This window comes from Procambarus clarkii, chromosome 83, assembly GCF_040958095.1.
Source record: "Procambarus clarkii isolate CNS0578487 chromosome 83, FALCON_Pclarkii_2.0, whole genome shotgun sequence".
Taxonomy (NCBI): Eukaryota; Metazoa; Arthropoda; class Malacostraca; order Decapoda; family Cambaridae; genus Procambarus; species Procambarus clarkii.
Window position 1 is genome coordinate 5,223,982 of NC_091232.1, and position 24,166 is coordinate 5,248,147.

Here is a 24,166-nt window from a genome sequence, read left to right on the forward strand (position 1 = left end):
TTGTACAAGCTCCCCAGCTGATCAAAGACCTTGTACAAGCTCCCCATCTGATCAAAGACCTTGTACAAGCTCCCCAGTTGATCAAAGACCTTGTACAAGCTCCCCAGTTGATCAAAGACCTTGTACAAGCTCCCCAGCTCATCAAAGACCTTGCACATAAAGTGGTTACTGGATACATGGAGCTATACAGAGAAGCGCACTCCTGATGTACATTTGCATAAGCATGTGCTCTGGGACTATGCGAAACATTCTTTTGATCAACAAAAAGATCAGTTCAGTCTAGGGCGGACCATTAGCACACAGCGGGCCCGGGTATTTTGTCCATCTCTAATTAATCAGGAGCTTGACACAAAGCAGAGTTGAACTTTAATGCAGTTGTGTCATCCAAGTTCTAAGCTTCGGCAGTGAGGTGCTAACATGAGAGCATGTTCAGTAACTTTTCTGTGTGTTGGGTAAAAAGAACAGCTAAAATTCCACAGTTATAATTTACTCCCAAAACGCCATGTGTAAACGGAGTCATTGATTTCCATTGGTAGAGTAAGAAATATTATATTTTTACTGTCAGGTATTTGCCCGTTGCTCTCAGCGGACGGCCTTCTGTTAGACTTTCTGGGAACCCGCTTGAATAAGGCTGGGACCCAGAGCTCCGTGCCCAGGTAACAACAGGGTGTGAGGCCTCTAGTTGGCCTCTAGAGTTAATCGCGTGTTTTGTGTAGTGTAGAGGTACGACACGCGAGCTGTGGGCTTACCTACCACTACTCACCCAAGTAGTGATGGGTGATTGTCGTTTCCTTCCTTTCCTGGGGGTGGAGGCCTGGTCGAGGACCGGGCCGCGGGGACACTAAAAAGCCCCGAAATCATCTCAAGATAACCTCAAGATGGGTAAGCAGTGATGGGTTATCCCGCAGATCGCGGGGGTATATATATATATACCTCTACACTACAGGTAAGCAGTGTAGAGTACGTACCTACACTCTACGATGTAGGTACGGACATCAGTGTACGTGCCTACATGGGATACATTAGTGTCGTCGAGGGGCGGACAAGGGTTGTGGGGGACTAAATGGAATTTCCTTCCGTGTTTGAGTGGTGAGTTGTATGATCTCAGGGGGCGCTCAGCCCCCCACCAAACATGGGTGCTTGACCCCCATCACAACCCCATCATATTCTACCAAACTCCTCACATATATCAACAACAGCAACAACGACAACCACAGACCAAACGTAGTGTTGAAGGGCCGACTTAACAGCAAAGGATAAAGTGTGGATCAGATCAGGTCAGTCTCCAAGCCTGGGTCTCCACACTCTCCCGGCCCAAATCACCGGTACCAACGCATATGAAACACGTACATCTTCCTCCTAACTATGGAGGTTTTATTTACATTTTTTAAACACTTTCCGAGCTTCTAAACTACTTAACCAAAGATTATTATTGCCATAAACAACCTCATAAAAAATTATCTGATAGATAAACTTAACTTTAAATCCTGTATCCTTTAACTCCAAGCACAGTAGTCTACATTCTTGGCTCACAATCCTCCGTCAATGGTTAGGCAACGTTTCCTCTCACCTGATGCGTCTGTTCACCTAGGAGTAAACAGGTACTCATGAGTTAGGGAACTGTTGTGGGTTGCATCGTGGTGAAAGGTCGGTAGTTGGCCGTGGTCCAAGGGAGACCACCATAAGGTCAAGTCTAAGCTCTCTGTACCCCGACGACAGGAACTATTCTCCAGCCAAACACAATTCCGCTTATAATTCCAACAGTGTTTGATCCAATTTCAACTTTATTAATTCTCAGATAAGAATTGTTAACACAAATCGGACTTATATATATGTTCTCTGTCTTTTATTTTGTACAGAGCGTGGACTATGGCCAGTCAGAGCGTGGACTATGGCCACTCAGAGCGTGGACTATAGCCAGTCAGAGCGTGGACTACGACCACTCAGAGCGTGGACTATAGCCAGTCAGAGCGTGGACTACGACCACTCAGAGCGTGGACTATAGCCAGTCAGAGCGTGGACTACGACCACTCAGAGCGTGGACTATAGCCAGTCAGAGCGTGGACTACGGCCACTCAGAGCGTGAACTACGACCACTCAGAGCGTGAACTACGACCACTCAGAGCGTGAACTACGGCCACTCAGAGCGTGAACTACGACCACCCAGAGCGTGAACTACGGCCACTCAGAGCGTGAACTACGGCCACTCAGAGCGTGAACTACGGCCACTCAGAGCGTGAACTACGGCCACTCAGAGCGTGAACTACGACCACTCAGAGCGTGAACTACGACCACTCAGAGCGTGAACTACGGCCACTCAGAGCGTGAACTACGGCCACTCAGAGCGTGAACTACGGCCACTCAGAGCGTGAACTACGGCCACTCAGAGCGTGAACTACGACCTCTCAAATCTCGCGACACGAACCAAAGAGTTATATAACTCTTGCTAACACTTTTACCTTAACATTTCAACAAGGAACAATCATAACTCGTAAATAAATCCGTCACATAATTGGAAACATAAATATTTGAATGTGTAAACATTATAAAAATAAAATAGATTAAGGTATAAATATCTACTGAAGATCAAACTAAAAGAACATAAGAGTAAAGGGGAGACTGAAGAGAATCTGGTGACCTATTAGAAGCAGCTCTTGATTTATTCCTAAACTCATTCATGTATAAGTCTAATATACGCTTGAAAGAGTCCAGCGATCTCAATTCTAATTTAATAACTATAAGTTTGATTTATGGAATCAAGATTCTTAGTTGAGTTTATATATCCTCGCGTTAACTCTATACACTATAACACTGGAGGTCTGCATAGCGATTCAACTCCCTTTCTTAAGGAGCTGAATCTTTCTTTCTCCACTGGTGAGGATATCTTGTTTGTGTTTATTTTACATAATCAGGCTTTTATCACGTCCGGCTCTGCTACTGGCTGCCTTCTTCTGATATTACTTATCTTCCAGATCTCCTGGAAAGGTATCATTGAGTTCATATATATCTAGGGACAGGTCAAATTCCAGCTGGAAAAATGTCTGGAAACTTTCAGTCAGTGCTTTGCATTCTTCCTTAACATAATATTCCGTCTGTGTTATGGCCTTATAACTTAGTCATCCAAAGAGGATTTTCTCTTGATGTGCCTGAAGCTTTTCCTTGGACGCTATGTCATTCTTCATTGATCTAGTTTCTGTGTCTTCGTTCTTCACTCTCTTATTCATGTGATTTTCTTATGTTCTATTTTCTACGTAATTATTTCAGGCTGTTTTAGCTACTCCATTTGATCTTTTTGGACCCATTAAACTCTGGATTAATGGTCTTCCTGGTGCCTCTGTTCCTTTAAGCAACATGAATCTCCATTCTTCAGCTTCATTTAGCTTTCTCGTTGAGTTATTGTTTCAGCTTTGAGTAAATCTTTCCAATGGTATTCTCGACAGGAATATTTCAACATTCTGGTGCTGCTGCTGCTCCTTGTAGTCTGCTTCTCTACCTCTCTCTCCATCCCTCTGCTGGAGCTGTCTCGTGTGGCTCAATGGGCCTTCTGCTCCATCCTTTATTCATATGTTTTCATGGCTTCTATATATTCAAAGGCTAAAAGACAATGACCACTGGCTCATCGACGCATTATGTTCGATGCTCTGAATGTTCGTCTCATTCGTGGAGAGAGAGAAAGGCTCAGTGTTCGTCTCATTCGTGGAGAGAGAAAGGCTGAAAGAAAGGCTCCTACTATCACTATCCATGTTCCATCCACCCCTCTTCCCCCCACCCCCTCTATCCTCCCCCCCTCAACCTCTCAACTTCTATCTGACTCTCAGCCTCACGCTACCTCTCAACCCCTCTATGCCTCTCAGACCCTCCCTAATCTTCAAACCCAGTATGCCTTTTCTACCCTCAGCCTTTCCTCTTCCTACCCAAAAATATGGGCCACAGTTTTAAAGCTGTGGAACGATTTGATGTTTTATTTACTTTTATAAGTAAAGTTTATTCATAATTTCTATGAATGGCGTCAACCTCCATTAGTTTCTGCTCTAAACCATTTCACTTAATTACTGCCCATGCATATGAGAACACATACTCAGAAAAAAAACAGATAAAAACATGGCCACGCACGCTCGCACACACACACACGCAAACAACATGTAGAAGTAAAACCGCACGCAAGCAAACACCTTACAAACACCTGCCAACATAAATAACCAAACACACGTCATTCAGAACAGAAAGCTGGACGAACAACTGTACATAAACTTCCAAAAATAAAACACTCAAACAATAAAACTAACGAGAAAGGCAATAACGATGCAAAATACAATGCAATTACACGTGTACATCTATTTTTGTCTTAGTGGGCTGTGTGTGTGTGTGTGTGTGTGTGTGTGTGTGTGTGTGTGTGTGTGTGTGTGTGTGTGTGTGTGTGTGTGTGTGTGTGTGCGTGCGTGTGTGTGTGTGTATGTGTAATTACCTAAGTGTAGTTACAGGATGAGAGCTACGCTCGTGGTGTCCCGTCTTCCCAGCACTCTTTGTCATATAACGCTTTGAAACTACTGACGGTCTTGGCCTCTACCACCTTCTCACCAAACTTGTTCCAACCGTCTAAATCTTCTGTGTGTGTGTGTGTGTGTGTGTGTGTGTGTGTGTGTGTGTGTGTGTGTGTGTGTGTGTGTGTGTGTGTGTGTGTGTGTGTGTGTGTGTGTGTGTGGTGTTCCCGGAAATCCATAATCCAGTCACCACGAATCCGACTTAAAAAAAAGAAAAACGCCCCCTCACACGTTCTTGCTGACGTCACGCGACGTAGTTATGGCTGACAGCACGCAAAGATTGGGAGGTTACGCAAGACTGGAAACAAACACGTTCCCGTTTTATCGAGTTCTGGACCCCAAAAGGTGAGTAAACTGGCGTATTTGTTTATATAAAGGATTTACTCCATTTGCTTTTCATATATATGATTGAGTGTCAGTATTTTTGTGGTCGATTTGGGGAGAGAGAGAGAGAGAGAGAGAGAGAGAGGGAGAGAGAGAGAGAGAGAGAGAGAGAGAGAGAGAGAGAGAGAGAGAGAGAGAGAGAGAGAGAGAGAGAGAGAGAGAGAGAGAGAGGGGGAGGCACTCCTCATATGACAATTCGAGGATAAGAAATGACTACAGGAAACAGGTGCTGAGAAGGAGGAGGCTAAAGAACTGGGGCCAGATTCACGAAATAGTTACGCAAGTACTTACGAACCTGTACATCTTTCCTCAATCTTTGACGGCTTTGGTTGCATTTATTAAACAGTTTACAAGCATGAAAACTTTTCAATCAACTGTTGTGATTGTTATAAACAGCCTCCAGGTGCTTCGGAGCTCATTAACTGTGTAATAATTGTAAACAAAGCCGCCAAAGTTTGAGAAAAGTTGTACAGGGTCGTAAGTGCTTGCGTAACTGCTTCGTGAATCTGGGTTCAGACCTTTGGGAAGAGTCTCGGAGGAGGGGGATAGGGAGAAGATGATGACTTGAGTCTGTCGAGACTCTTCAAGACATCAGTGCTGCTGACCATGTGTGGCGTCTGTCTGGTGTCTGACGTCTGCTGGCGGTTCGAGCTACTGCTAGCCTTGTGGTAACTCCTTGTCTGCTGGTGTAAGCGACTAGAGAAGCAGAGTAGTACTTAATAGCACCTGCTGTCTGCTAGACAATGTCGGGAGACTAATTACCATCGTCTGCTGGATAGCAGAAGCAGGGAAAGTCGAGTAAAGCTCCTCTGGCTCCTACAGTGCCTATCTGCCAGAGTATAACAGTTAGAGTTAAGACAGAACCGTGTCTTTGAACCACATCTGTCTGCTGGACCCTCTAGTCTGTCACAGACGGTACCCGTTCACCCCGTACAGTATCCAGATGTCTTTCAGTGTAATGAAACCATCCCGCCAAACACACACCGAAACTACAACGTTGGTACAACGTTCAAACAAGTTTTAACACCTCCTAACCAGTTATAACAACCAATATAGCAAGTTGTAACAACGTTCTAATACGTCATAAACACGTTAAGCCAAGATGTAACAACTTTATTACAAGTTGTAACAAGCTGAAAATAGAGACAGTTTCGGTTTGTGTTTCCAGGGATCTTCCCAAATACTGACAAGCGAATATTTTCTCTAGTAAAAAAGGCACAGCAAGCGATGAGTCACAATAACGTGGCTGAAGTATGTTGACCAAACCACACACTAGAAGTTGAAGGGACGACGACGTTTCGGTCCGTCCTGGACCATTCTCACAATCGACTTGAGAATGGTCCAGGATGGATTGAAACGTCGTCGTCCCTTCAACTTCTAGTGTGTGGTCTGGTCAACAAAGGAACAGCAATTTTCATTAATAATACAAACTTTAACATCCTGTCCTCACACTTAATGCTCCGCAATTTGACGCAATCGACCACAACATCGAAATTCTGACGCTTGAGTGAAACTATAAGTACCTTAATGTTGACGCTTCCTTAGACAAATGAGCATCGGCCACGACAGATTAAGTTAGAGTGTCAGGGTTGGAACGCTTCTGGTTAAGAAAAAAAAACCCACTTCAGATAAATAAATAAAGTTTCTCTAACATTAAATTATTAAAGTATATATATATGCGATTTCCCAAATCAATTATTTATATACGTTTCCCGTGTACAAAGAGTAGAATCCTTGGAATATACAATTGTATAAATACATTACATATTTTTACATAATCAGACATGAACAAAGAATCAAACTCATAATCAGACATGAGTTTCTTTTGCTTCCTTGTAAGCAAAGGAAACACACCACTGCTTCCCTCATGCGTTGGCATTCGATATTGGTAAACAAAACCCTGTGTTTCTGTCTCTATGAAGATATTTCATAGACTGATAATTCTTCCTCTTTACCCTGGCCACTCGTAAACATATACCACGCACCGCTAGAAACATATGAACTGCCAGAAAGCTGAAAAACAGTCAAAATATACCGATGTAAACCGGGAGAATTAACCTGGAGGGGCTGTACTGCCGGCAGGTGTCCCTTAAATACATGCTATGCATCTATTTAAGGGAGACTTAAATACATGCTATGCAAGGTGTTGGAAGATAAAAGCTTTTGTAGTAAAATGTGATAGAGGACCCCATGATTCAGGGACGGTAAGTCCTGCCTTAAAACACTTAATAAATAACAGTTGGAGCGACAAACGTCAGATATGGGAAAAAAGCGGACGCTGTTTGAGGCTTTTGCCACACCACCCAACACAAGAACAGTGGAGAACATGACGGAGCAGGTCACAGTGACAGGAAAAGTCATGTCATGTCATGACAAAGGTCATGTCAGTGTATCATCACACTGTGGAATACATTACCGTCAGGTCCCACAAGGGCCACTGCTTGGGCCCATTCTATTTCTGTATTATGAGAATTGATCTTCAATACGAAAGACGCTCCCTATTATCTATTATTGCAGATCAAACTAAAATAGTGATGAAGATAAACACTGTGGAATTCGAACTCAAATTGCAAGAATGGTTTAACACATGGTTACTAGAGTTTAACTTTAGTCCGAACAAATAAATGAAAATTGAAAATGGGTTTACATATTAAGCAAAAAACACGACAGGAAAAAACCTTCGTGTTGTAAAACTGTAAAAAACAGAAGTTTGTATCGCCTTGAATCAATTTCCTGAAGCCCACATCGGTTGTCTATCATTATAGTTAATGAAGATAGAATTATATACAACCAAGACACTGTCCCAAGAGACCTGAGATGGGTATACCACACCAAGGCTCAGGACTTGTCGACTTGTCTCAGTGTGGATTTGTGGACTTGTCTCAGTGTGGACTTGTGGACTTGCCTCAGTGTGGACTTGTGGACTTGCCTCAGTGTGGACTTTTGACTTGACTTTAAAGGAGTGTGGACAGTGTTCTAGCAACCTCCAGGTTTCTCAAGACTATGTAAGAATCTACACCAGTTTCCCAGCTAGCGTTATTATATGTGTGTGTGTGTACTCACCTAATTGTGCTTGCGGGGGTTGAGCTCTGGCTCTTTGGTCCCGCCTCTCAACCGTCAATCAACTGGTGTACAGATTCCTGAGCCTATTGGGCTCTATCATATCTACATTTGAAACTGTGTATGGAGTCAGCCTCCACCACATCACTTCCTAATGCATTCCATTTACTAACTACTCTGACACTGAAAAAGTTCTTTCTAACGACTCTGTGGCTCATTTGGGTACTCAGCTTCCACCTGTGTCCCCTTGTTCGCGTCCCACCAGTGTTGAATAGTTCATCCTTGTTTACCCGGTCGATTCCCCTGAGGATTTTGTTGGTTGTGTGTGTGTGTGTGTGTGTGTGTGTGTGTGTGTGTGTGTGTGTGTGTGTGTGTGTGTGTGTGTGTGTGTGTGTGTGTGTGTTCGTTCACTGACAACGTGGAGTCTTCTCTTAGGTCTCCCTCTGCTGGTAATTTTGAGAGTAGGTTCCGTTCACTCTTTGTACCGGTCTTCGGTCTCTGGGGCCAGATTCACGAAGCAGTTACGCAAGCACATACGAACGTGTACATCTTTCCTCAAAGATGAGCCAAAAATTGAGAAAACATGTATAGGTTCGTAAGTGCTTGCGTAACTGTTTCGTGAATCTGGCCCCAGGTCTCTTACTCCCTCTCTCAACACTCTACACTTGAAGACATAATTCAGAGTAACGTGACTGGAAAAAAACACAAAAATAATCCAACCCACACACATGAAATGAAAGTAGCGACGTTTCAGTCCATTCTGGGGCTCTTATCAAGCCCAGGACCGACCCTACACCTGCTACTTTTATTGCATGTGTGTGGGGTGGGAGGGGGGGGGGGGGATTGCCTACAATGGAGGTCGAACCTGCGATCCTCGGTTGTAAGGAGACGATTTAGCCCACTACGCAATAGTGTGTTTGTGTGTATTTATTATTTCTGCCTGCAGGATCGAGCTCTTAGGTCTAGGACCTACACCTTTTTAACCGTCGGTTGTGTAATGTATTGGCTCCAGATCTATTTTTCTCTACGGTATCTATTATACTTATTCCTGTCACACACACACACACACACACACACACACACACACACGCGACCAAAGAGCCAAAGCTCAACCCCCGCAAGCACAATTAGGTGAGTACACACACACACACACACACACAAAGGATGCGCCACCCAAAACAGGTAACTCCCAGGCACCTATTTACTGCTAGGTGAACAAAGTCTTCAGGTGAAAGAAACTGGCCATTTGCCTCTGCCTAGACGTAATCGTAGCCGGGTCCTGTGAATTGCGTATCATGAACGCTGTCTGCTCAACAGACACATACATTGTCTGCCGCGAGAACTGTGTGTGTGTGTGTGTGTGTGTGTGTGTGTGTGTGTGTGTGTGTGTGTGTGTGTGTGTGTGTGTGTGTGTGTGTGTGTGTGTGAGTGACAGGTTGCATGTAGATATCATTTTGCAATTAGTTAATTAGTCTATCATTATGATAAATAGTTCTTATTTACGATAACTACCTCCCGTATTATCATTATAGATTCATCATTATTTGTAATGTAATTATTAATACAGTAATTGTACAATGAAATAATAATACTAACGTTAAGTGTTTATAATAAAGTGTTGCCCATGCAATAAGGTCAAACCCTACAATATATGTATTTAAACCTGCTCTTAATATAATTATATATCTTAGTTGGCTGCGTTGTCTAATTACTCCGTCTGACAGTTAAACGAGGCTTCATCAGCTCGAGGTGGAGTCAAAAATAAACTTATTAAAGTGAGGAGCAACTTGAACACTTTACCGTAAGTGGGTGGCTGCGGTGTGGTGGTGGTGGTGGTGGAGGTGACGGTGTGGTAGTGTGGTGGTGGTGGCGGGGCAGAGTCACAGCACTCTCGGTCGGGTAGTTCACTTCCTGCCCCAAAGGTGGCCAACGCTACCACCACTACCACCAGTAGTCCCATGCTTGCGATGCTCGTCTGGGTGTTGTTGACACTTACGCGGGCCCTCCTGGCACTTATACTGCCCCTCCTGGCACTTATATTGCCCCTTCTGGCACTTAGACTGCCCCTCCTGGCACTTATACTGCCCTTTCTGGCACTTAGACTGCCCCTCTTGACACTTATATCGCTCTTACTAATACTTATACTGCCTCTGATCTTAAGTATGTTGTTCCTGTTCACACCGTTGCTGCTATTTTGTGATCTACTGTTGGTGCTGTTGTGTGAACAGTGGCTCCAGGGTGCCATACTCAAAACTCGTTTCATATCGAGTCCAACTACCACCTTGGTGCTTAACGAGGCCTGTGTCAGGGCTTGAGCACGGACTTCATGGACCTTGACCGCTTGTTTGAGTCTGGTTCGTGTCCGCTCCAACTCGTAAGCCTTTCATTAAATGGTGCTTAAAAGCCTCAATTTCTTCTCCTGTGTTGGGAGTGAGTTTGCGAGTAACGTTTCCTAATTAATAAAGTCAGAGGAGGCGAGGTAGATTCACTTACACTTACACGCAAGTGGAAAGTAATTTGTACCTGTTTGGAGGATAGATATTTGGCTGGCTGTATTCTGTAAGCGTTACAGGCGAAATCACTGTACTGAGGAAGACGTATAAGCTGTTTAAAAGTCTTCTGTATTTCTCTCTTGATATCCTTAATCACTCTTTGTTATCACTTTATGATAATTTGACTGGCATTTTTTTTCCTTCATGCATTAATTTTATGGTGGTATGGTTGAGTAACGAGGCTGATATCCTGCGACCAACGGACTTAAAGTTTGCATTTTTCAAACCTTCGTTCAAGTGAGGCTATTTACTGACGTTGTCTTGACTTTGAGACTTAGTGATGTCATGGTACCAGCGGGTCGTAATGACCACTGAAGAGGCGCCAAGATCCTCCAAGATGTAATTAGCTCTTTGCGTCAATATTCCATCAGCAAACGACTTGAAGAACTGAACAATGAACCGAACGCGATCTGAGCTCCAGATATATCGATTTTATTTAAATGCCACTCACCGGAAAGTCAATTAGATTAATTAATATGTGGTTTCGTACTGTCGGATAAAAAGATTTGCGAAAAAAAAGAGGTGAAATGTACGCTTCAAATCCGCCTCGAGTGCCTACTGGAAGTGGGTCAAGGGCAGTCAATGGGACATTTTCCTGAGCATCACGCTAAAACAGCCGTGATCAATAATATATACAGGGCCAGCAACCCGTAGGGGAGAAGCACCTCTCTTCTTCGTTCCGGGGGGGAGGGAGGTAGGGGGTTCATACGCGTGACCGGATTGCCTGAGTCCTACACCGGAGTATCGACTTGAGTATCGTTACAACTGCGTCGCGAGTACTCGCGGGCTACAAGCCACCGGTGACCTGATTCTTGGAGTAGTATTCCCAGCAGCGAGTGAAACGTCCTCCCGCCTCCACTTCTCAACGGTGACTGCTAGCACCTCGGCGGCCCCGCCCGACCCAACCTGTCGTACTCCTCACACCTGCGTCCAGGGGGGCGTGGTGGGCCGGGTGTGGCGCGGGGCCGGGTGTGGCGCGGGGCCGGGTGTGGCGCGGGGCTGGGTGTGGCGCGGGGCCGGGTGTGGCGCGGGGCCGGGTGTGGCGCGGGGGCCTGGGTGTGGCGCGGGGGCCTGGGTGTGGCGCTGGGGCCTGGGTGTGGCGCGGGGGCCTGGGTGTGGCGCGGGGGGCCTGGGTGTGGCGCGGGGACCTGGGTGTGGCGAGGGGGGCCTGGGTGTGGCGTGGGGGCCTGGGTGTGGCGCGGGGGCCTGGGTGTGGCGCGGGGGGCCTGGGTGTGGCACGGGGGCCTGGGTGTAGCGCGGGGGCCTGGGTGTGGCGAGGGGGGCCTGGGTGTGGCGTGGGGGCCTGGGTGTGGCGCGGGGGCCTGGGTGTGGCGTGGGGGCCTGGGTGTGGCGAGGGTGCTGGCTGGTTAAGGAAGGAGTGAGGTGGCTGACCATTGACTCGAAAAGTGGCGACAACAGTGGATAGCCCGAGGTGGATGGCCCGGGCCAGGGTGGATGGCCCGGGCCAGGGAGGATGGCCCGGGCCAGGGTGGATGGCCCGGGCCAGGGTGGATGGCCCGGGCTGCGGTGGATAGATACGGATAGCTGGCCAGGGCTGTGAGGGCGATAAGATAACTGGGTGAACAAATGAGCTCGAATTGAGAGAGACAAAAATCGCTGGAAAAAAATCACAAAATGTTCAAAACATATTCAAAATAAACCATTTTTGAGCCGAAATTATTCTGAAGCTGTTGACATAGAATTACACATAAGAGCCTCGAACCTTGACTTCACTTGACATATCATTTAACATAAATTTAAACTTCACATTGTCCTTAAAGCTCAGTAGCTCAACACAGTCGACTCTCAGCAGAGTGGGTCTGGGGTTTGACTCCTAAGTTAGACGAAACGTTTGGGCATTGACACCTAACGCCGCTCTCTGTTCACATAGTAGTATATAGGTACCTGACAACTAACCAACTGTTGTGGGTCGCATGGGGGGAAAAGCTTTATCGCTATCCTAATCTTAGGAACCTTGGAGCTCTCGATTATGAGTCGAGGACGTAGACTACTGTGCTATAACGTATCCCCTCGAAAATGGGATACTAAAATCCTGGAAATTACATCCCATTCAATTCAATAAATTTTACACATAAGCAATATGTAATTAATATGTCCCCTTGACTAGATAATAAACACAATTATCGACATATTTTGTTTACTCCCAATTCCCAATTACGAACACACTGCTCGGCGCCACACTCCGATACCTGGCATAATTAGCGGCCTATGGCAAATATTATTCAGTTCTCGCTGTGAAAATATAGCAAATGTCATAATTCACAGCTAATTATTCGGCCGCCAGTTATTTAGCAGGTGACGCTACATAGCTAATTGGAGAGTGGTGAGGTACAGTGTCCCTCACTCCTCACTCCTCACGCCTCACTCCTCACTCCTCACGCCTCTCACCCAACACCTTCTTGAGGTTATCTTGAGATGATTTCCGGTTGTTAGACCTTGTTGTTAGTTTTGACCCACTTGACCAATTACTTAAATATGGACGTTTTAGTAGACGTTAAAGCTAAAGCAGACTAATATATATATATATATATATATATATATATATATATATATATATATATATATATATATATATATATATATATATATATATATATATATATATATATATATATATATATGCGGAAAATCCACAGAGAAATATGAAATGAGGTGAACGTTTCGGCTTTGTTAAAGCCTTTGTCAACACCAGACTGACTAAGGAGAAGGGAGAAGGGGGAGGATATATAGGCCGACACCTGACCAACCCATCCCTAGGGTTGGTCAGGTGTAATTAACCAAAATCAGGTATACTTAGCTTAAAATGGTCAAAGAGGATTAAGCGGTCAGAGAATAAGGATGAAAGATTAAAGAAAAGCCTCATGAACACACAATATATGAATATACAATTATAATGAGACATTGTAAGCCTCTCTATCAGAGTTGTTTCTTAAACTGTTGTGCAATATTATAACTTAAAAATGGATCAAGTTTGTACATTCCAGTACTAACATTAAGAAGATTTGGACACTGACTGATTAGAGCAGACTCAATCAAATTCCGTTCCACGAAATCCCCACAATTGGTAATGCTTTTTGCCCCATTCCAGTTAATATTGTGATCGCATAAACTCGTATGTAGATACAATGCATTAGACGTTTGGGCAGTTCTAATACTATAAGCATGTTGTGACAACCGCAATTGTAAGGACTTTCCTGTTTGTCCAAGGTACACAGAATCACAATCATTGCAGGGAATTGAATACACACAACCTGCTGTATCAGGGGAGTTTTTTATTAAATTGGATTTGATCGTACTATTAGTGAACACCAAATTTATATTAAGTTTCTTAAAAATCAGAGACAATTTTTCAAGTCCACTCGCATAAGGTACCACCAATGAGTTAATAATTTTTGGTTTCGCCTTAGGGACGTGATTATAAAACGTACGTTTGGCTTGTACAAACGAGAAATCCAAAAACCTCTTAGGATATTGTAAACTCTTCCCAATTTCATATATTTTAGCAATCTCTTCATCAAAAAACTCAGGGCTGCAAACCCTCAAAGCTCGTAGAAACATTCCTGAAAATACTGCCTGTTTAAGTTTACTATGATGATTCGAATAAAAATGAACATACGACCCCACGTTGGTAGGTTTCCTATACACATTAAATTTGAACTTTCTAGCGACTCTATGAATCATAATGTCCAAAAACGGAAGAGTACCATTCTCCTCAGTCTCACAAGTGAATTTTATTGAAGGTACCAAAGAATTGAGTTCATTAAGAAAAACTATCTGGTCTTTGTTGCACGGCCATAAGCACAAAATATCATCAACATACCTATACCAAACCACATTAGCCGGCATAATCCTGGATAAGATTTTTGTTTCAAAGAATTCCATATACAAATTGCTTAAAACTGGGGACAGGGGATTGCCCATCGCCATACCAAATGTTTGTTTGAAAAATTTTCCATTAAAACTAAAATAATTGTCTTTTATACACAATTTAATAAGTTCCAATACTTTATTGGTCTGCAAGCTCAAATTATATTTAGGCAGTTCCTCACGTAGAAATTCTAACAGATCATCAACAGGAACTTTAGTGAATAAAGAGGTTACATCGAAACTTATAAGTTTAAAATCAAAATTTAAATTCAGTGTGGATAGCTTATTAACTAAGTCCACATTGTTTGTCAAGTGTGAGTTGGAAATAGTACCAACTATAGGGGACAAAACTTTGACTAACCACTTAGAGAGTTTATAAGCCGCCGAACCAATTGAACTAATAATCGGCCTTGCCGGATTATATGGCTTATGAGTTTTTATAAGACCATACATGTAAGGAAGAGAGGGGGATCGACTTGTTAGCCTAGATATCAACTCTTTATCGCCTTTACACACAGTTTTAAGAGTTTTGTTAAAATGTGCAATCACTTTTTCAGTAGGATCTCTGTTAACCAATAGATAAGTATCCCTGTCTTCCAAGAGTAACTCCATTTTTCGGACATAGTCATCTTTATTCATAATAACTACTGCATTTGACTTATCAGCCTTGGTAATATGTAATGAACTATCTTTTTTGAGATTTTTGAACGCATGAACAGTCCACTCGCATGGCGAGTGGACTTGAAAAATTGTCTCTGATTTTTAAGAAACTTAATATAAATTTGGTGTTCACTAATAGTACGATCAAATCCAATTTAATAAAAAACTCCCCTGATACAGCAGGTTGTGTGTATTCAATTCCCTGCAATGATTGTGATTCTGTGTACCTTGGACAAACAGGAAAGTCCTTACAATTGCGGTTGTCACAACATGCTTATAGTATTAGAACTGCCCAAACGTCTAATGCATTGTATCTACATACGAGTTTATGCGATCACAATATTAACTGGAATGGGGCAAAAAGCATTACCAATTGTGGGGATTTCGTGGAACGGAATTTGATTGAGTCTGCTCTAATCAGTCAGTGTCCAAATCTTCTTAATGTTACTACTGGAATGTACAAACTTGATCCATTTTTAAGTTATAATATTGCACAACAGTTTAAGAAACAACTCTGATAGAGAGGCTTACAATGTCTCATTATAATTGTATATTCATATATTGTGTGTTCATGAGGCTTTTCTTTAATCTTTCATCCTTATTCTCTGACCGCTTAATCCTCTTTGACCATTTTAAGCTAAGTATACCTGATTTTGGTTAATTACACCTGACCAACCCTAGGGATGGGTTGGTCAGGTGTCGGCCTATATATCCTCCCCCTTCTCCCTTCTCCTTAGTCAGTCTGGTGTTGACAAAGGCTTTAACAAAGCCGAAACGTTCACCTCATTTCATATTTCTCTGTGGATTTTCCGCATAAAATGATCAGTGTTTTGTGATCGTCAATTGCATATATATATATATATATATATATATATATATATATATATATATATATATATATATATTGGTGTATACTGGCAGCAGGTTTTCTTTCAAACATGTTTCATTGAATATGACCGCATATTCTGTATTAATTATTTTCTGGTTTAGGGCTTCTATCCCCCTAACTATTTTCTTAGCATCAGGGCTTAATTGAAATAGGAGTTCTCCAAAACTCATTTTCGTACTTTTAAGGTGAAGAAAAGAAGTGATTTACTATAGAGTGTATTACACTTATTTGTATAATTTGCACGACGTTTCGAACCTCCATGATTCATTCTCAAGTGAACAGATCTTACAATACTAGTTGATTTTATACCCGCATTAGGTCAGGTGATAATACAATGAAGGTGAAAACATGGGGGGATACATAAGGGATAAACATAGGGGCTGCAGAAGGCTTATTGGCCCATACGATGCATCTCCTATCTAAACACAAAGATTAATCCAGTGTAATTGGCCTGTTATGTTGGACATTGTCTTCTGTGTTGGCATCGATATGTTCTTGTCTTGTCCTTACTCTCATGGTGGGTAGAGTAAATAGTTCCGTGATTTGGGTGTTCATGGTAGGTCGCTCTATTCTTATGTGAATTGCCTCAAGAATTTGTAATCTTCTTGAATCTTGGGTTTTGTCTATTATGCAAGTATTCTTGTTCAACATTTCTCTTGTTAGAGTAATGTCATGGGCTTGTCTCATGTGATTCCTAGGGGCACCAGATTGAAGATGGCATGTCAAACGCCTCGTCAGCTTGGTCGACGTCATACCTATGTACTTACATTGAAGGTTACATCCTTCGTGGGGGCAAGTGTACATGTATACAACGCTTGACTGCTGTAGAGGGTTCTCCGTCGGCTTCGGGCTGTTTTTGATAAAGAGTTCGAAACGTCGTGCAAATTATACAAATAAGTGTAATACACTCTATAGTAAATCACTTCTTTTCTTCACCTTAAAAGTACGAAAATGAGTTTTGGAGAACTCCTATTTCAATTAAGCCCTGATGCTAAGAAAATAGTTAGAGGGATAGAAGCCCTAAACCAGAAAATAATTAATACAGAATATGCGGTCATATTCAATGAAACATATATATATATATATACATACATACATACTTACATATATATATATATATATATATATATATATATATATATATATATACATACATACATACTTACATATATATATATATATATATATATATATATATATATATATATATATATATATATATATATATATATATATATATATATATATATATATATATATATATATATATATATATGACAATGTCAGACCACGGAGGAAAAATGAAACAGGAAATTTCCTTAAGTACTTTCGTATATTAAATACATCTTCAGAAGGTGTATTTTGTAACATCTTCAGATGTGTAACATCTTCAGACCTTCTGAAGATGTATTTAATATACGAAAGTACTTAAGGAAATTTCCTGTTTCATTTTTCCTCCGTGGTCTGACATTGTCACATTCTTAATCACGTGTTTATTTTCGTGATATACACACATATATATATATATATATATATATATATATTACAATCCCCCCCCCCTACCCGCCCTGGGATGCAATTCCACAACAGTTGCTCAACTCCCTGGTGTCTATCGACTGCTAGGTAAACAGATGCATTAGGTGAAAGGAAACGTGGCTAACCAATTCGGTCTCGCCCAGGAATCGAACCCAGAATCCCCAGTTTGTGAATCGAACTTGAAGCCAACTCCACCGGCCAAAAAAAAAAAAAAACTTTGGACCAAAGTGATACCAAAAACTTCATAGCACAGTGGTCTACGTCCTCGACTCATAATCGAGAATCCCAAGTTCGATTCCTTTAAGGGGGAAACGGCAAAACACTTTCCTATCACCTGACGCTTATGTTCACCCAGCAGGAAAAAGTATGGCGACCACGTGACAGGAGAGTTACGACCACGTGACAGGAGAGTTACGACCACGTGACAGGAGAGTTACGACCACGTGACAGGAGAGTTACGACCACGTGACAGGAGAGTTACGACCACGTGACAGGAGAGTTACGACCACGTGACAGAAGAGTTACGACCACGTGCCAGGAGAGTTACGACCACGTGACAGGAGAGTTACGACCACGTGACAGGAGATTTACGACCACGTGACATGAGAGTTACGACCACGTGACAGGAGAGTTACGACCACGTGACAGGAGAGTTACGACCACGTGACCGGGGACCACGTGGCTGGGAAGTGTTCAAAAACACTGTGACATTAACAGGAATGTTCCAATACTCTGGCCACTTAAGCCATTGCCAGTAATCAGCTGTTGAGGTAAATATTGATGTCCGGCCCCAGCTGACGTCACGAGTGAGGTCCCCGAGCTTTTGAGACATCTCACAACACAATTCACTTAAGGATTCTCAAGTGTTCTCATTCACCTAAAGACTATATTAAGTATTTACATTATTCACCCAATCCACTTGTTCAAAGTTCATCCGACTGAACAAGTTGTTTTTCTGAAGTCTATTTCCACTTCCTCTCAAGTAAGTTGTTTGATGTTGACAAGACCACACACTAGAAGTTGAAGGGACGACGACGTTTCGTCGTCCCTTCAACTATCCCCTAAACCTTACTATCCTCCTCAGCTTTCTCTTGCCTATTTATTGCCTGTCTCTACCTCCTCATCACAATCGACTTGACAATGGTCCAGGACGGACCGAAACGTCGTCGTCCCTTCAACTTCTAGTGTGTGGTCTGGGGCCAGATTCAGGAAAGCACTTATGCAAGCACTTACGAACCTGTACATGTTTTCTCAATCTTTGGCGGCTTTATTTCCAATTATTAAACTGTTAATGAGCTACAAAGCACCAGGAGGCTGTTTATAACAATAACAACAGTTGAATGGGAAGTTTTCATGCTTGTAAACTGTTTAATAAATGTAACCAAAGCCGTCAAAGATTGAGGAAAGATGTACACGTTCGTAAGTGCTTGCGTAAGTGCTTCGTGAATCTGGCCCCTGGTCAACATACTTCAGCCACGTTATTGTGACTCATTGCCTGCAAGTTGTTTGATAACTTTGTGCCTATCTGCTCACTCCACCTATGTACACCAGATGACAACTTGGCTTGATAACCAACTAATTCGACCCTAACAGTGGCGCCATAACGACTAACTGTTACACCAATAGTTGTTTACTTAGTCTGATGTCTTAATACATCCTCACCTCGGTCACGTGACCACACGATGTATGATAATTATTGTCTGATCACCCGTTTTCTGTACGTGTAAGGTAGGCTAAATTATTTATGAATGATTTTAAATTGAATTGCAAGATTATTAATTTAATTTAAGCTGTTTATTAATAATGTTATTTTAACTTAAACGTTTTGTTATGCAGTATTTTATAATAATAATAATAATAATAATAATAATAATAATAATAATAATAATAATAATAATCACTTATATTGCAAAAATATACAGAACACGGTACAGAGGTTGAACAATTGTTACATAAAATACATATGTAACTTATGTATCAATCGATATAAATACATATAAACTATGTGTATAGTATCCCCCCCCCTGGCACTAACGATACGCTTAGGGTCAAACGAGGCTTGACCTTGTTTGACCCTCATCATCACCATAGCGTCACGTATGAATATTGAGGAATATAAGTGGTTCTAGCGATAGGAATGACCAAGATGCTGTACCGAGTTCGATCATGGTTCATCCCGTCCACTCGAGTTATCACTACGTCAAATAAATGATGCACTAAATTGCCGTAACTTAGCGTAACCCAACCTATCTGATGGTCCACGAATATAGAAAACGGGAGAACAAGTCAATCACGCGAGCCGAAAGTGATTTATAATACATCATATTGGTTATTTTTGTCGTCAAAATACAATGTATTATGCAAAAGGACAGGTTGTATTGTAGTTATGTGACACAATTACGTTCCCATAGTTAGAATCCCCTATACTGCTCATATATACTCACTTCTAACCTTGAAAACAGCGCCCGCTGAGCTCAGCCAATAGACACAGTAGTTACGATCTCCCACTTCAGCTTCTAGAGTCAATCTAGGGGTCAATCGACCCTACACCCTTGGCATCATGGCGTCACATTACACACACTTATCACACGTGTGTAATATACTTGCAACCGCCTGCTCACACTCAGCCCAAGACCACAACAGAACAGGAGAAGCGAGAGACCCCACACGAGAAATTGCTATTAAAATGTACTTTTTACCGCCGGGCAACATACAATTTTTCGTGTGTGTATGTGGTATGCCCCGGCTTTTTTTTCTCTCTCTGTATTGATTAGTTTCATCAATACCGTGCTGGTGGAGGTGGGTTAGCTGATGGCATACGTGGGGGGTTTCAGTGGACGAGACGCGATTACGGCGCTATCAACCAAGGTGGCTGGGTTGGTTGCAGGTTTCAGTAACAAGGAGGTTGGACCGCGGGTTTCTACAGCACGATTGGAGGAAGGAAGACATCACCCGACGATGGTGGGATGGGTGTCATCCAGAGGAGGTTGGATTGCGGGTGTCATCCAGAGAAGGATGGACTGCGTGGGCATCCAGAGAAGGTTGAACTGCGGTTGTCATCCAGAGAAGGATGGACTGCTGTTGTTATCCAGAGAAGGATGGACTGCGGGAGTCATCCAGAGAAGGTTGGATTGCGGGTGTCGTCATCATCCAAGGAGGGCAGATTATGGCAGCAGCGACGGATGAAACTCAGAGTTATCATCCACGAAGAAGCTCGACTGCTGATGTAAACAAGGAAACAGGATTACGGGTGACATCATGAGACGAGGCGAGACATCTGATGTCATCAACAAGATGGTGGCGGTACGCCTTACCACAGTTGCAACATTTAGCAATTGTCTGCAACACCCAGTGACGGGAACTACTGATTACGGAAAATAATATTTCTATTATTTCCCTTCCTTTCTCTTGCACTTAAGAGCTATTAACAATTGCGTCAAATTATTGAAATTGTTTTTGTGTTTTTATTTACGTATTTCCGGATCGAGGGGGGTGGGGGTGGGGTGGGGTGGGGTGGGGGTGTACGTGTAGAGTTGTACGTATCCCCTTGTACGTACAGCTCAACGTATAATATATACAGGTACATGTACGATAAATACACCGGTTGTACACATGTAGTTTGGTATTTATCTTTTATAAGCCATATACGCGAATAGAAGTTATTCGCTTCTTGTAAGTTTTCTTTACTGTGTCTTCAGCAACGTCGCCTTCTCACACACACACACACACACACACACACACACACACACACACACACACACACACACACACACACACACACACACACACACACACACACACACACACACACATATATCAGGCTTGGTTCATTCTTACTGCCCTCTCCATTTCTCTACAATTAATCCCATCTATCTCTCCCAATTGTTCATGCATATTCACATCCAGGGCACTCAACTTCCCTATTCTCCCATGTCTCACCATCCCAGGTCCCTCAAACACCATCCCTATCGTCCCTTGTCCCATTCACAGTTTCCCTCCTATCACAAACTCCTATCAACACACATATACTTCAATACCTCTCTCTCCCCACCTCTCTGGCTACTCCCAAAATCCGCATCTCTCTCTCTCTCTCTCTCTCTCTCTCTCTCTCTCTCTCTCTCTCTCTCTCTCTCTCTCTCTCTCTCTCTCTCTCTCTCTCTCTCTCTCATCCGCTATACACAATATTTCCTTTCTCCCTTCCAAACTATTCCCATCCCCCCTCTATATTTAGTTTCTCTCATCTTCCTCCCCTAACATACCCCATCCACCCTGCAATTCTCCCCAACACACACACACACACACACACACACACACACACACACACACACACACACACACACACACACACACACACACACACACACACACACACACGCAATCGGGGGCCTCGTAGCCTGGTGGATAGCGCGCAGGACTCGTAATTCTGTGGCGCGGGTTCGATTCCCGCACGAGGCAGAAACAAATGGGCAAAGTTTCTTTCACCCTAAGTGCCCCTGTTACCTAGCAGTAAATAGGTACCTGGGAGTTAGTCAGCTGTCACGGGCTGCTTCCTGGTGTGTGTGTGTGTGGTGTGGGAAAAAAATAGTTAGTAAACAGTTGATTGACAGTTGAGAGGCGGGCCGAAAGAGCAAAGCTCAACCCCCGTAAAAACACAACTAGTAAACACAACTAGTAAACACACACACACACACACACACACACACACACACACACACACACACACACACACACACACACACACACACACGACACCCCCCCCCTCACACGACACACCCACCCCACACGACACACAATTACCTCTGTCTGACTCCATCACACACAGAAAAAAACTCTCACAAACTGAGTTCCGTAGCCTCACAAGGTGTTGATTGTGTTGGCTTCGTGGCTGGACCTAAAGTGCGCACAACACTCAAGTTTCTAACCAAAGAGTGCTCATACTGAAGCTATATTACAGCTTATAAGTGAAGTCAGCACTGTACTCAAGCAACAGTTATATTTCTAACCAAAGAGTTCTTAGTATTAAGGCTTTTAACCAAAGGGGTTATCTGTATTAAGACTTATAACCAAAGAGTTCTCTGTATTAAGACTTATAACCAAAGAGTGTTCAATACTGAAGTTATATTGATCCTTCTAACCAATGAGCGTTCTATTTTAAGCTATATTGCTGCCTCAGCCAAAGAGTGCTCTAAATAGAAGGTATAATGAAGCTGTAAACAAAGGAGTGCTCTATAATGAAACTTCTAGCAAAGTTATGCACTTAACAAAGTTCGTAACCAAGTTATTTACTTATTAAAGTTCCCCTCAACCAAATCTTTTTTTTTTATAGATTCATCTCATTCAACACACATCCCTTTGTGTGTTTCATACTAGCCAATGCATTTTGTGGAAGTTTTATTTTAAAGAATTCTCTTTGGGGAAGTTCCTGGACAATCTAACTTAAAATTAATTTGAATTTAATTCAATTAAATATATGAACTTTATGCAATGAAATACAGTGACGTGTCTATCAGAAAATATTGCAAATCATGTCTTCAGAGCTCCAAGCACCTCTGGCAGTGCCTCTGGGTGGGGTATTTTTCAGCTCGTCATGGTTCAGTCGGTAGTGCGTGTGCTTGAGGAGTCCAAGAAGCGGAGGTTCGATCCCATTCAATGGCCTCAATCTTCTTCTCATTTTATGTACGTTTTTGACCGATGCCTTTATGAAATTCCTCACCAAAAAAAATGCACTTATAAAAAGTTCAACCAAAATAAGTGGTTTGAAGGAAATCTTATAGTAAACAATCGGAGTTAATTAAATTGTTTATCGATTTAACAATCGACTTAATTTTAAGTTTTCCGTTTTATACTGGGATTTAATGACATTTGTAAATAAATAGTGAAATAATTTCATGATTGTCACAATAAGCTTTACTGACGTTCTCAAACAAAGATAGAAATATACATAAATTTATGCTTTAGTTGCTACTATGTCTTGGGACGACCTGGGATATAAGGCTCAACTGCCAGCCCTCCCAAGCCACTCATGTATGTCTTCTTATTCATCCTGAATATCCTAACATTAAATAATCCTGTATTGATCAAAATATCCTAAAAGTAAAGTGAACTACTTCGGTAATAATGCCTGGATGACAAAGTGACGCTAAAGAGGAAAAATGACAATTCCCAGGACAATGCAATCAACTCTAGAACACTTTCAACTATCCCAAATACTTTAAATAGTGATCACGAAACAAGCGAATGCATCACTGACTTCTTAAGACCTGAGGGCCTGATCGACCTTCACTCTTTCCCTGAGAAAACACGTCAAATTAAAAGCTAACACAGAAAGCAGCTACAACATACGAGAACAATGGAGGGAGGTGACTACCTAGCTTTCTGGCTGGCTGGCTGGCTGACTGGCTGGCTGGCTGGCTGGCTGGCTGGCTGACTGGCTGACTTTCTGGCTTTCTGGCTGGCTGGCTTTCTGGCTGGCTGGCTTTCTGGCTGGCTGGCTGGCTGGCTGGCTGGCTGACTGGCTGGCTTTCTGGCTGGCTGGCTGGCTGGCTGGCTGGCAGGCTGGATGGCTGAACAGCTGCATGATTGGCTGATTTGCTGGCTGGGGAGCTGGCTACCTAATTGACTAGTTGGCTAGCCCATCACTGGCCAATAGCTGGCTG

The 24,166-nt window shown here is 42.7% G+C and overlaps 1 protein-coding gene across 1 annotated transcript in view; it reads right to left on the bottom strand.

Moving 5' to 3' along the window:
* Positions 1-11,385, bottom strand: part of LOC123768725 (uncharacterized) — a 146,708-nt gene extending 135,323 nt beyond the window's left edge. The window contains exon 1 of the mRNA XM_069316320.1: positions 9,786-11,385. Coding sequence (XP_069172421.1) covers positions 9,786-10,248 — 463 coding nt within the window. The 5' untranslated portion in view covers positions 10,249-11,385. The remainder of the gene's footprint in view (positions 1-9,785) is intronic.
* Positions 11,386-24,166: the final 12,781 nt, after the last annotated feature.